The sequence below is a fragment of the Sus scrofa genome, chromosome 9, assembly GCF_000003025.6.
Source record: "Sus scrofa isolate TJ Tabasco breed Duroc chromosome 9, Sscrofa11.1, whole genome shotgun sequence".
Classification (NCBI taxonomy): Eukaryota; Metazoa; Chordata; class Mammalia; order Artiodactyla; family Suidae; genus Sus; species Sus scrofa.
Genome location: NC_010451.4, coordinates 107969945 through 107984612, shown reverse-complemented (window position 1 = coordinate 107984612; position 14668 = coordinate 107969945). Strand labels below are relative to the sequence as shown.

The 14668-nt window shown below is 42.1% G+C and overlaps 1 protein-coding gene across 43 annotated transcripts in view; it reads left to right on the top strand.

The window, feature by feature from the left end:
* NRCAM (neuronal cell adhesion molecule) overlaps positions 1 to 14668 on the top strand; it is a 319153-nt gene that overhangs the window by 263406 nt on the left and 41079 nt on the right. For 30 of the 43 annotated variants that reach the window (XM_021063526.1, XM_021063541.1, XM_021063524.1 and 27 more), the window contains 7 exons: positions 5427 to 5570; positions 7086 to 7197; positions 7387 to 7553; positions 7943 to 8090; positions 10466 to 10590; positions 11094 to 11123; positions 12639 to 12740. In XM_021063526.1, coding sequence (XP_020919185.1) covers positions 5427 to 5570; positions 7086 to 7197; positions 7387 to 7553; positions 7943 to 8090; positions 10466 to 10590; positions 11094 to 11123; positions 12639 to 12740 — 828 coding nt within the window. The remainder of the gene's footprint in view (positions 1 to 5426; positions 5571 to 7085; positions 7198 to 7386; positions 7554 to 7942; positions 8091 to 10465; positions 10591 to 11093; positions 11124 to 12638; positions 12741 to 14668) is intronic. The other 13 variants (XM_021063566.1, XM_021063563.1, XM_021063559.1 and 10 more) reach the window with 1 other exon arrangement.

Below are 14668 nucleotides of genomic sequence, written 5' to 3'. Positions count from 1 at the left end.
GGGACCACAGTCCCACACACTCAGCCTCCCCAGTCCTGACTCCAGGACAATCACCTAAGGATATTGCCACTCTCGCCCCCTCCCCCGCCTCTGCAGGCTCTGGCTCCCAATTGCACTTAAGTCCTATACAAGGAGAGGGAGGAGTCAGGCTTGGGTTTCACTGGCAAAATAGAGTGTTATTGATTTGTGTCTATGCATTTCAGGCCTGGAACCTAATGATTTACAAACCAAAAGAATTCATTCAGAAAGGGTCTGGACTCACAGAGTTCCCATTGTAGCTCAGCGGGTTAAGTACCCGACTAGTCCATGAGGATGTGGGTTCGATTGCTCAGAGGGTTAAGGATCTGGCGTTGCTGTGAGCTTCAGTGTAGTTCACAGTTTTGGCTCAGATCCCACATTGCTGTGGCTATGATGTAGGCCAGCGGCTGCTCTGATTCAACCCATAGCCTGGGAGTTTCCATAGGGCAGGTGCAGCCCTAAAAAGACAAACAACAAACAAAAACAAAGAGTCCAGGCTCTAAGCTTAATGTCTTCCAAAGCTCTGACACCCAACCACCCCAGGAATGGCCAGGATACTTTAAACTTTCCTTGGAAAAAAAAAAAAAAAGACTATATTAAGTATGTAATTTGCCTGTTGCCTGAAACCACCTAAAATATTTTTGAAACCATCTGCAGAAGTCAGGTAAAAGAATACAACTGCAGAGAGGTGGCGCTAAGAAAGAGCTTTGATTTTTATTGCGTGACCTGCAGGGTTTGGGAGGGTGTGACAGTAGAACTCAGGACCAGAAAGAAAATGTCCAAGGGCAAGGCTGTGGACACTGAGATTCTGGTCCCTGTCCCAAGAGGCAGCAGAGAGCCTAACACTTGTGGATCCTTCATCAACCACCTGTGACTTGGGGTGGAACTCTCAGATTCTTCCACATGGAGCCTGTGTAAGATCACACTGTTTTTATGTTAAAAGGTCTCTTTTTCTAAAAAATGAGAAGGGACAGGTACGATGGAATGAAGGGGATAAGATTGGGCAGCAGTCCTCCTCCTGTAACAATTTTATATTTTGCTGACATTGGAGGGAGAGTCTGAAAGCCAGTAACACATAATAAGCTGCCAGGGGAATGGACGTGTGGTCCAGAATCCTCCCAAGATTCCACCAAGGCATCTTTCTTCTTCCTTGTCTCCAAAGGAAGGGACATCCCTTTATGGGAATAGAATAAATAGATGAAGAAAATTCATCTCTGGAGTTCCCGTCGTGGCTCAGTGGTTAACGAATCCAACTAGGAACCATGAGGTTGCGGGTTCAACCCCTGCCCTCGCTCAGTGCGTTAAGGATCTACCTAGTGTTGCCCTGAGCTGTGATGTAGGTAGCAGACGCGGCTCGGATCCCGCGTTGCTGTGGCTCTGGCGCAGGCCGGCGGCTACAGCTCCGATTCACTCCCTGGCCTGGGAACCTCCATATGCTGTGGGAGCGGCCCTAGAAAAGGCAAAAGGACCAAAAAAAATTTTTTTTTTAATTTAAAAAAAAAGAAAATTCATATCTTCACCCAGATATGTTCTACATTATGCTCAGATGTTCACATTTAATTAGATGATGATAAAGGAGACTAACTCAGAAAAGTCTGAGCAGTAATCCTGCATTAAACAAACCATGAAGTCTCTAGCTTCTCATCTCCAAGTTGCAAATACGACTGTCTACTGGGAATCTCTTTGACAAAACTCTTTTGAAAATACAACTATGCAATAGACACAAAAGCATTTTAAAATGTGACAGTCCTTGTCACATATAAGGTGGCCCTCATTGTTATTAGTCTCATTTCCTGAATGTTAGAAGAAGTGTTTGTGGCTTGGGTCAGCCGTCAGGAGAGGTAAAACAAAAGGACGTATTGATGGAAGATGGTCATCCCCGTTCTGAACCTTACCTTTGGGACTCTCAGTTGTAGGGGCTGATTCTATGCTCTTAAATTTCTTTCCAATAAATAAATAAATCTTTCCCCTGTGTACGTGAACGACAAATGCAATTGGTTATGCCCGGAATTAATGAGTATTCCTTTGGAGAATTTGGGTTTGGATGCTGGAGAGGTACTCCCACCCAGCAGCCGGCACAGAGAGTCCAAAGCTTCGCACATCTCCACACTAGCGGGTTCCCTCTCTGTCCAGTGCCAGCGGAGCTTCCATCTGTCACTGCGACAATTCCTGGCTTGGTTTGTGTTTCTTTAAGTAAGTGCTTCAGGAAAATGTAGACCCAACCCCCATGGAGAAATATCTGCTAATTTACTCATTAATCTTCCCTGTGGGGTTTATTGAATTCCTCAGTACCTCGCCCAAAATAAATGTTTGAAGGCTGCCCCATGTAGTAAAAATTAGGCAGATACACTTAGATGCCTTTCAGGTAAAGAATAGTATTGGAAAGAGTTGATAGCAAAAACAAAAAGTTCAACCGAGGGCTACATAAAAGCTCTGTTAGGTCACGTGTGTTGGCTGAGTCCCCACGGGGGAAAGATGGTCCTGCTGGCTTTGATAGTTGGGCTGGTCTTCCACATTCATGGTGAGGTAGCTTTTTATTGTGGTTTAAAAACACAAAATGTAAAATTCACCGTCTTAACCACGTTTAAGCATATAGTTCAGTCGTGTTCCCATACGTTCACACTAGGTTTTTTTGGCCATGCCAGTGGCATGCAGAAGTTCCCAGGCCAGGGATCAAAATTCTACCATGGCAGTGACCCCAGCCACAGCAGTGGCAATGCCAAGTCCTTAACCCACTGAGCCATCAGGAAACTCCTGCATTTGCATTATTATGAAATATACCTCCAGAACTTCCTTATCTTGTCAAACTGGCACTCTGTGCCCATAAAACAACACATGATGGTGTAGCTTTTTAAGAGCTCAAGGTATTCCAGGAATTTGAGGAGGTTTTTCTCACACCGTCTGCCACCCATCCAGAGAGATTCGGCCCAGAGCTCTAGCTGGACCTCGTCACTATCTAAGATGCCTGGGCATGGCACTTCCAGCCCTCCACTGCCTGGCAGGGCCAGAGAGGCGCATTCAGAGTGGACACGGGGTGGGCACTGACAGTCCCCTGAGGAGGCCCAACACTGACTGCCCAACTGCTGGGTCCAAAAGCACTAAGGGCACTTAACAGAGAAAGAGTCTCCAGAAATGCTGCTGTGTCCCAGCACGTCTTGCTGAGGCAGCCAAGGGACATTGCTGAATGTGTGAGTAAGAAATGCCCTGGTGAGCCTAGACTTGGGATCTGGGACAAGGAACCTGGGCAGTCTTGAGGGATGCCGCATGCATTCTCAGGGTCCCCACGTCCTCCCAGAGCTCCGGTCCACTTCCTCAGCCAGTGCGATGCATAGGTCCTCTGCTGCCATTTAGTGAGGACATCTATGTTCTGCCGAAGGAATCAGAACTTGTACTTTTCTTCTGGTTGGAAGCACATGTTCCCTAAGGCTATTTTGAAATCATTAGAGTCACCAACAGCGGACGTGAGCCAAGGCGCCCACTCAGAGCATCCTGGCACATCCTGTCACTACTAGAACTAACTGGAGGATCCAAGAAGGTTTCCTTCGTTAGCTGTTGATTGTCATCAGAGTGTCAGACGACAGCTACGTACAGAACTGTGTGATGGTCAATTTGTGTGATTTTAAGCCAATTAAGTTTGGAATCTCTTATACAGCATCAGTCGGAAGGATTGCAGAGTGGGCACAGTACTTGGGATGTGGGTGCTGAAACATATGATAGTTTGACTCGTTTGTATTATTTACGCTCATTAATAAACCACAGGCGAACCAAGTACTTGAAAAAAATTTTAAGAGATAAAAGACCCTAAATGCAGTGATAAATATGTCTTAGAGGCCCATCCTTTTCCTGTCATCTAAGAAGAAATATACGTTTAGGATGAAAGTAAAGGCGGGAGTTCCCTGGTGGTCTAGTGGTAAGGATTCAGCACTCTCATGGGCTGTGGCCTGGGTTCAATCCCTGGTCTGGGAACTCAGATCCCACATCAAGCCACTGCATGCTGTGTCCAAAAAAAAAGTAAAGGTCAGAACTCCCTTTGTGGCTCAACAGATTAAGAAACTGACTAGTATCCATGAGGATACAGGTTCAATCCCTGGCCTTTTAGGATCTGGAATTGCCACAGGCTGCTGTGTAGGCCACAGATGTGGCTCAGATCTCCTGCATTGCTGTGGCTGTGGTGTAGGCTGGCCTCTGCAGCTCTGATTCAACCCCTAGCCTGGGAACTTCCATATGGCTCTAAAAAAAAAGGAGGAGGAGGAAAAAAAGAGTAAAGGCTACTTATATGGTTCATGTTGCAAGGGCAGTTTAAGAGGGGGGTGTTATTTATTTATTACAATTTATTTTATTGGAAATCCTGTGAAATTGGATTGTTATGATCATTATACAACTACAGATGTGATCAATTCATTTGAGTAATAAAAAAATAAAAAATTATTTTATTGAGGCATAGTTGATGCACAATGTGTTAATTTCTGCTGCACAGCAAAGTGATTGAGTGATACATGTATTTACCTTCATTTTCATACTTTTTTCCTGCGTGGTTTATCATGGTATATCAAATATCTGGTTACTCTTGATTAGATTTGATTTTGATCAGTATGTGGAGTCGCCTATTACCCTTTTTTAGTGTACTTTTAAAGCCGTGGAAGGTCGCAGCAGCCCAAGGTTTAGCGTTCACGGAAAGGAATGTATGTCCAGGAACGTAGCACTTCCAAATGGTTGGCAGGGCCGGGACTGAATTCTCACGTATTATACTACCCAACACGTTCCATTCCACTTGACTGAGGATCAGTCCTGGTCTTAACATTCTTTTAGATCCTTAAGAGATTTAGCTATAACTACTACCTTTAAGAGAAATTTTACACAATTGATTTCTACTTTAGCCTCAGGAATTTCCACAACAGGAATGTGCATATTTTCTCATTTGACTACTAGCCCTGTATTTATTGACATATTTATTTGTTTATTTTAATAAGAGGCTCTTAAGAGACACAGGTTTGGATGAGCTAGAGGGTTTCTATAATTTGGACTAGCTTTTGTTGCCTCCTCTTGATAATCAGCTCGCCTCCTCATAAATACCCATAATTTCTTTGTGAGCAAGGTAATAGTTTCCTGAATTTGTGTTGCCATTTACAGCTAACTTGGGCTTTTTTTCCTCCCCCTGCATCTCTCAAAGTAATATGGAAAAGAGTCACTCCATTTAAAATGAAATGGCTCTCCAGCATATACCCATGCTGATGAGTGAGAACTAAATTCTGAGCAAGGAGAATTATGGCGTCTGCCTGGGTTGGTCTTCTCTTTCTTAGCGCCTGTGTCTAGATCAGTCTTTTACTTACTATAACTTAGACCTCCAGCTTTACATCTTTTGAGCAAAGAAGAATAAATATATACTTTTTATTTTTCCTCCCAAACAGTTGCCCCGGATGACCCCAGCAGAAAAATAGACGGTGACACCATTATTTTTTCAAACGTTCAGGAGAGGTCAAGTTCCGTGTATCAGTGCAATGCCTCTAACGAATATGGATATTTACTGGCAAACGCATTTGTAAACGTGCTGGGTAAGCGCCCTCTTTATTAAAGACATGGCAGCTTAAATGAATGACCACTGTTGTTTTCCATTTATTCAGCAGAAACACATTATTGTCTCCTAAATGGTGGTGCGGGACTTGGATCTGTAAGGCATCTTCTGTAAGAAGATGGCTAAGATACCTTGTCCTAAAGAAAATCACAGTCTGTTCTCAATGTCCTCTCCTAACACGGTGTTTATAATGGCAGATTCTTCGTGGTAGAAATAATCAAACAGTCAGGCTATTCCATTTGCAGACGTCACACTAACAGACTGTCAAACCCCCTCAAAAGGAAGTTACTCTTCATAATTTCCTTATTCTTCCAGCCTTAGAAACTGATGAATTGAATGACAGTTTCATGATTCTGATTTTTGAAATTAATCAGGTGTAATGTTTGGCCTTGACCTAAGTTGCAGAGGTACATTCATTTATCAATTTGTGATAATATGGTTAGAAAACCATGACATCAATATTCTCAAATGGCTCATTTCTGTGAACATTGCATTTCTCATATTGTACAAAACTGGTAAAATGCCAGATTTGTTAAAAATTTATGTGAGAATTGTTTTCATGATGCCAGAGGATTATATTTGAACTCTTTTAGTGTAGTAGGTTGTCTTTCAAACAAAATTACGGTCAGGAAGCCAACCAATAGGTGGTATTGTTCCTTCATGCTTCGGAGTTCCCATCGTGGCTCAGTGGTTAGCGAATCCGACTAGGAACCATGAGGTTTCAGGTTCAATCCCTGGCCTTGCTCAGTAGGTTAAGGATCCGGCATTGCTATGAGCTGTGGTGTAGGTCACAGACCTGGCTCAGATCCCGCCTTGCTGGGGCTCTGGCATAGGCTGGCGGCTACAGCTCTGATTAGACCCCTAGCCTGGGAACCTCCATATGCCGCGGGTGCGGCCCTAGAAAAGACAAAAAAAAAAAGGATCATACTTGAGATGAAGGTCAGTAAATCTCCCGAAGAGCTGAGCCTCTAAGATGCCGGTGCAGGTACCGGGAGCGGTTTTGATTCGGCTTCTCTTTTGAGGCATCAGCAGCATTCTGCTTTTCTCTGCCAGATAATGTGTATCCGCTCCCCTCCCATCCCCCCACCCTGAGGTTCTAACAGGCAGATCAGTCATCCCCCGCAAACTGCATGTGGCCATTATTTTTTATCTGGCCAGATACATGGCTGGTTTATGGGGAGCAAACAGTAAAAAAGTCCCATTCCTACCTGTAAAGAACTCACAATGGAGTAGGAGATATAGATAGATCAATCAGTTATGACAGACTGTGCCTGCATAAGATGCAGGATGTGAGGCAGAAGGAGAAACCTTGAATTTTCCGATCTGGAATCTTGAGGGACCAGTAAGGTCATACCTGATCGAGAACATGAGGGCAGAGATATATTGGTTGTGCCTTACCAGGAACTTCAGTGGCCTTAAAATGCAATAAAATGATGGTGCACCTACATGTTTGTTTCATTTTTATATTTACTTTACTTTTTCAAAATGTTTTTAGCTGAGCCTCCACGAATCCTTACGTCTGCAAACACACTGTATCAGGTCATCGCAGACAGGCCTGCCTTCCTAGACTGTGCCTTCTTTGGGTCTCCTCTACCGAGCATTGAGTGGTAAGTAATGGCCCTATCTGTGCTTCATGTTTGCATTTTCAAACATGCAATATGCCTGGGCAGATTCCAGATGTCCGTGAACTTGATGCTATAATGCAGATCATGGTATGTTTGCCTTGAACATGGCATTTTATGTCTGACTTCAAATTGTGATTTTTTTTTCTCATTGTGATCATTTCTGCAATGAAGGTTTAAAGGCGCTAAAGGGAGTGCACTTCGTGAAGATATTTATATTTTACATGAAAATGGAACTTTGGAAATTCCTGTGGCCCAGAAGGACAGTACGGGAACTTACACATGTGTTGCCAGGAATAAGTTAGGAATGGCGAAGAATGAGGTTCACTTAGAAATCAAAGGTGAGGCAGGGGTGACAAACATTTTTTAACTATGATAGGACTCTGAGCAAGTTCTCCAGCTTTTTAAGACATTTATTTTATTGATGGACAGCTGATTTACAAAGTTGTATTAATTTCTGCTGTACCACAGAGTGATTCAGTTAAACATATATTCATTCTTTTTCAGATTCTTTTCTATTATAGTCGATCATAGGATATTGAATATAGATCCCTGTGCTATACAGTAGGACCATTCTCTGTCTAGTAGTTGGCATCCGCTAATCCCAAACTCTCACTCCATCCCTCTCCCCCTCATCCACCTCCCACTTGCCAGCCACAGGTCTGTTCTCCATGTCTGTGAGTCAAATGTTCCAGCCTTGGCTGTGGATAACAGAAACTTTCCATTTCAGATCCAACAAGGATCATTAAACAGCCCGAATATGCAGTTGTGCAAAGAGGGAGCACGGTGTCCTTTGAATGCAAAGTGAAACATGACCATACCTTAATCCTCACTGTCACGTGGCTGAAGGACCACAGTGAGCTGCCCAGTGATGGAAGGTATTTGAAAACAATTTCTTCCCTTTCTCTTCCTTCTCTCTTTAAGCTGCTCTTAAGCTAAAGATGTATTTATTGTAACTTACAGTTATGTGTGTATATATGTATGTATTTAGGCCACCCCCTAGCATATGGAATTCCCAGGCCAGGGATTAGATTTGAGCTGCAGTTGCAAACTATGATAGCACTCTGGCAATGCCAGATCCTTTAACCCACTGTGCCGGGCTGGGAACTTGCGTCCTGGCACTGCAGAGGCACTGCCAATCCCAAAACACCACAGCAGGAACTCTAATAGTTCTATTTTTAAAGTTTTTGAATTCTGCTCTCTCTCTAATGTAGATATGTATTTTCTCTTCATGCTATAACTTGATCCCTTCAGACCTGAAAAGGTATCAAGTTATGAGAATAAGACCCTGAGAATGTTTGTCTATCTTTTGTGTATTGGTCTCCTGTGTGATTGGGATGTGAAAAACCTTTCAGGCCTTGGAAAATGTCCATTGTTTTCTACCTTGCACAGTGAAGTCTAAACTGATGTTTTCATGACCATTCTACAAGTATTCTGAAATAGGATCTCTTTAAGCATTAGAGTGCGCTGGAATCCTTGTGTCTTAAAGGACGCTTGTTTTTATTTGGATGAGGTCTTTTTCTTTTCATTTTACCTAAAGCCTGAAGGGAGGGGAAAAAAGGTAAAGAATTTGGAAGAGCCTGAGCACGCTGCATTCCTTTAGCTTAGAATGGATGAAGGGTCATGCCTGCTTTCCAGGTGAGGCCCTCAGTTTGATGGGGTTCACAGAGTCGAACATGGAAATATTAGCTGTTCTAGAGGGGCCATGAGCATTGCTCCGACTGGAAGGAAAGCTTATGCTAGTGGAAGTGGTTTCTGTGGTTCCTTTCAACAGTGACTAAATGGTGCCCTGTTGCTTGCTAATGGTCCTTAAAAGAACGATGTGACTTTTTTGTGCCCAGAGTTTCCAACCAACTCTACGCTTCAACTGGTCAGTTTTATCTGTGAAATCTGAATTGATAAAGATGAGAAGGAAATCTGAAGAAATGACCGCAGAGTTAAGTCAGCTAAAGCTTTAACTTAGGGGAGTTCCCTTGTGGCACAGTGAGTTAAGGATCCAGCATTGTCACTGCTGTGATATGGGTTCGATCCCCGGCCTGGGAACTTCCACATGCCATGGGCATAACCAAAAAAAAAAAAAAAAAAAAAAAAAAAAAAAAGCCTTAACTTGAAAATCCCCTTTGGAGATCGTGAACGATTTATGAAGCCTCTTTAAAACCATGTATGAATCCTATTTACATGGATTTTTGGCCTACTAAGTAAATCGTCATACTTGAAAGTAAACACTAGAAAACACTTCATGGTGAATGCTGATTTCAAGCTTCCTGTTTCTAATGGTAAAACTGATTAGTATTGTTTGCATTTACTTTCTCCTGTGAGAGTTGATGCATATGGCAAAATGATACCAAAATTTCTGCAGTAAATAATAAATTCTTTGGCCATAAAAAAGAATGCAATGATGTCATTTGCAGCAACATGGATGGACCTACAGATGATCATACTAAGTAAATCAGAAAGGGAGACAAACATTATCTAATATCATTTATATGTGGAATCTAAAAAAATGATACAAATGAACTGATCAACAAAACAGAAATAGACTCACAGATGTAGAAAACAAACTTATGTTTATCAAAGAAAAAAGGAGGGGAGAGATAAATTGAGAATTTGGGATTAACAGGTTCACACCACCATATATAAAATAGATAAACAACAGGGCCCTATTGTATAGCACAGGGAACTCTACTCAAAGTCTTGTAATAATGTAGAATGTGAAAGAATCTGAAAGACTGTGTATTAATACATAGGTGTGTGTGTGTGTGTGTGTGTGTATGTACACACACATCTATAACTCTGAATCACTTTGCTATACACCTGAAAGGTAAATCACCTGCACTTCAGTATAAATAAATAATAATAAATTGTTTTAAAATACACACTTCGTTAGAAACTGAGCTGGATGAGTGATAGCAGCAGGTGCCATAGGAAGGCCCTCTAGTTAGGGTCGCCAAGCTACCCCACCTCAGCTCCAGATACCCCTGGTCTCAAGGAAGCTCCTAAACTCCAGAGGCGTGGTTAAAAGCCACCGGACCAGACAACTTGTCACCATTGCTCACCCAAGACTCCCACCCATTCACAATGTTTTCCAGCTTTCATCATGATCAAAGTGACATGTGTTGTATGGGATCTTAACTTTAATATGCTAGCAAACCTTCTCTTCCATCAAATTCAAAGTTGCTTTCATGCCCGGAACCCAGTGATTGGGCGTAGCGGGAAGTCCACTTCAGCCGCTCTGAATGTGCCGTAATTACAGGTTCACAGTTGACAAGGACCATTTGGTGGTAGCTGATGTCAATGACGATGATGGCGGGACCTACACGTGTGTGGCCAACACAACCCTGGACAACGTTTCTGCCAGCGCTGTGCTTAGTGTCGTCGGTAAGAACTAGAACCCATGCAGCCCAGATGGCTGCCCCGGTTTAAGTTGAAAGGGAAACGGTCCCTAGTACTATTTGCTTGGCATATAGTTTTACCATTTTGTAGGTCAATTAAATACCCACATTTTTCTTCTTTGAAAGATGCCTTTGAGGCGATCATTTCAGTAGAAATATACTTTGTAGCAGCACTGGATTTAAATGATGGTTATGTGTATTAGTGGTATTTTTATAAGGAAACTGGGGGAAAGAATCTACCTTTATTTAAGTAGATAAATACTTAATTTTATTTAAGTATTTTAAGTATTTTAATACTTACTTTTAAGTATTTGGAAGGAGTTTCCCCCCTAATTTGTTACTGCATGTTTAACAATGCCAGGTCTCACAGCTCAGCATAAGGCTCGGTTTTATAATCTTAATCATGCTCAGTCTTTGTGTTCTTGTGCTATCTTATATCTTTCCATTACTAATTTTGATTAAAATCCTTTATATCAATGTCCTTTCTAGCTCCTACTCCAACTCCAGCTCCCATTTACGGTAAACTAATATGAGTCCTTTGTTTTCTTTCAAAGAATTTCACATGTTCAGAAAACGTCCATTAACTTTCTTTTCTCTATCACGTCATTGTGTTTCTTTAAAGAAAAGGGCTCTGTCAGATGTCCCACTGTGTTGTCCATTTTCTGCTGTTAAATCATCTCTTCATTATAACTCTGGAACTTTTCACTGAATATATTGCCATTGTCTTCCAAGGATTGCATGTGTTATTGCAAAGTCAGTTCATTTGATAAAAGTCCTTCTTTGATAGCCTTCCCTTAAAAAGTAGCATAGTGCTTTTGCAAAAGCCATCATCTACGTTTTACAGATTAAATAAGCTATTTCCAATATTATTCCACAAATTGGGTGTCCATTTCAATCTATTAAAAGTTGTTTGGGGAAAATGAATGTTGTTTGAGAATTGCACTTTCAAGAAATTTACAGTGGATGTTGAGAACAACATGTGACCTTTGTATCAAAGAAAACCAACTCACAGAAGATAAATCACTAAAGACCAAAAGGAGGACACTTCCAGGTCATGTGATTTTTCTGAGGTGGGAAAATAAATCAGAATCTTTTCCCAAAATCGTTGTGATAAAAGAACTCTTGTCTTTACTCAGCATACAAATACAAGAAATTAATTTTTTGGCAAAAACTCAGATGAATTTCACATAGTTCATTAATTGTGCTGTAGAAGACCTGTCCTTTGTAGACGTTTACTGCTTCTTTACTGGCAGGAAGTATTTTTGTATGGTCTCTGGTTCCCCAAAGAGCCAGAGTTATTGCCAGAAGCAAGGTCAGGAAAAGACCCAGGGAGAACATTGACTGTCCAGACCTCAGATGCACCAGTAGAAGAGGCAGATGTGCTTCTGGGACACCTTTGTCCCAACAGATGTCTGTATCCTGGTGTCCTCTGAGAGGAAACACACCTCCCCGTGTGCCTGGCTGACTTGCACAGAGCATCCACCTAAGATGTGCATGTGAGGCTACCTGCATGGCGTCGGTTTTAGAATTCCCTTAAAAATATAAATATTCTTCAGGCGCCCCCAAATTTGTAATTTAGCCTGTTTCAAGAAGAACATTTGCATCTTCTTTAAACAGTCTATGCATTTGCCTGGATTTGTTTTTTAGCATTTGCTATTCTCTGTTTCTCATTTATTAGAAATTTAGCTTCCATATTATGCTCTCTGTCTGTGCTCCTCTATGTTTCTGAGAAGACACACACTGGGAGTGCTGGAGAACCATACATGTCCACTCCACTGGCGTTGGGGACAAAGGATTTAGTTTCATTTGAAAAAGAAGCAAGTAGAGCTCTTTGGAGTGGGGGTGGGGAGTCCTCTTGGGTGTGTGTGTGTGTTCCCAGCAGCCTCAGCTGTTTTCATTTCCTTTCTGTTGCATGCTCATTGACCACTACATGTGCTGTGTCTTTAAGAGTCCCCTCCAAAGAATAGTCTTAAAAGTACAGGAGAACCTCGGAAGGCCGGATGGTTAACTGTGATGTGTGTGTTTGGTCTACAGATGTCCCAAATCCTCCCTTTGATTTAGAATTGACAGATCAACTCGACAGGAGTGTTCAGCTGTCATGGACCCCAGGCGATGACAACAATAGCCCTATTACAAGTATGTGGTATCATTTGCTTTATCACTGATAAATCCAATGACCATTCTCAAAGCACTTCATCACATGCAATTGAAATTCTTCAAAAATTGGAGTTCCCGTTGTGGCTCAGTGGTTAACGAATCCGACTAGGACCCATGAGGTTGCGGGTTCAATCCCTGGCCTTGCTCAGTGGGTTAAGGATCTGGCATTGCCGTGAGCTGTGGAGTAGGTCAGAGACGCAGCTGGGATCCAGCGTTGCTGTGGCTCTGGCGTAGGCTGGAGGCTGCAGCTGCAATTCGACCCCTAGCCTGGGAACCTCCATGTGCTGTGGGAGCAGCCCTAGAAAAGGCAAAAAGACAAAAAAAAAAGAAATTCTTCAAAAAGGTATTTGCTGGCAGTCTCTGCTTCTTTGCTAACAGAACTGAAACATTTATTTGAAGCTCTCCTGTCTTCAGAGCTGGAGTTATTCCTGGTTACAGCTTCTAGTATGGGACACTAATTAGTTGCTGGAGATGTCAGTTAAGCACATCCACTCTCATTTTGTGTTTAAGATCCATAAGAATCACCTTAAATGTCTACCACAGTAGGAAGATGTATTGCAAGTTACTCATTTTTCCCATTGATATGGGAAGACCAGGTCTTGTGATGCCCAGGAAACTGGGACTTGATAAGTAGCACAGTTGGTAACAGAACTGGGTGTAGACATCAGGTCTCTTTCTTCCCATTGGCCTTTGCTGCAAAGTGGCACATTCACCAGTATCAACCTCTCACCTTGATGACATCAGCCTAGGGAATAAAATCAGGTGGTGGACTGTGCCATAAAGATACTGGAAGAGCTTAGTAAAATTAGACTGTAGATAAGCTTAGAAGTGTTAAAACCAGAGTTCCCATTGTGGCTCAGTGGGTTAAGAACCCAACATAGTCTCCATGAGGTTGCAGGTTGGATCCCTGGCCTCTCTCAGTAGATTAAGAATCTGGCATTATTGCAAGCTGTGGCGTGGGTTACGGATGTGGCTCAGATCCAGCATTGCTGTGGCTGTGGCAGAGGCCGGCAGCTGCAGGTTCAACTCAATCGCTGGCCCGGGAACTTCCATATGTCTCCAGGTGCAGCTCTAAAGGAAAAAAAAAAAAAGGAAGTGTTAAAACCAAAAAGGTGCTTAAGAGAGTAGACCCAAGACATAGTATACTACCCTTAGGTATGTACTGCAGGAAGACTAACCTCCTTTCTGATGATGACGTAAGATAATACTGAAGTGATGCACATGTTGATTTATGACACCTGCTGGTAAAGACAATATTTGCCAATGAAATTAAATGACAGCCTCCTTCGTTCTGTCTTGTATTGTTTAGTGGTGTACCTTTCTCAATGGAGGTTTTGATACTTGATCAAAACACTCATTAATTTATGCTGAATCGTCCAGTGAATTTAGTCCATTAGCCAGATTTTGGTGGTTCGGATGCTTGGAGACTCTTTCGACCCGTGTTAAAATGATATCATTAGATTTCAAGGCATTTCTATTGCTTCATTCATTCATTAAACAGATATTTACTGAGTATCTTTAGGTACCAGGCATTCTTCTAAAACAAAACTCAAAAAATCTCTGCCCAGGAGTTCCTGCTATGGCACAGTGGGTTCAGGATCCCATATTTTCTCTGTGGCAGCGCAGTTTTGATTTTAGGCCTAGTGTGGGGGATTAAGGATCCTGTGTTGCCACAGCTGTAGCATAGGTTGCAGCTTTGGCTCAAATTTGATCCTTGGCCTGGGAACTTCCTTATACCAGGGGTGTAGCCAAAAAAAAATCTCTATCCATATGGAGCATATCGGTATGTTTTAGTTGAGGATACAAATAAGATAAAATTAATAATATATGTTATATTATTGTAGATAATATCATTATATATATATGAATACATATGTATAATGTGTGTGTGTATATATATATATGTG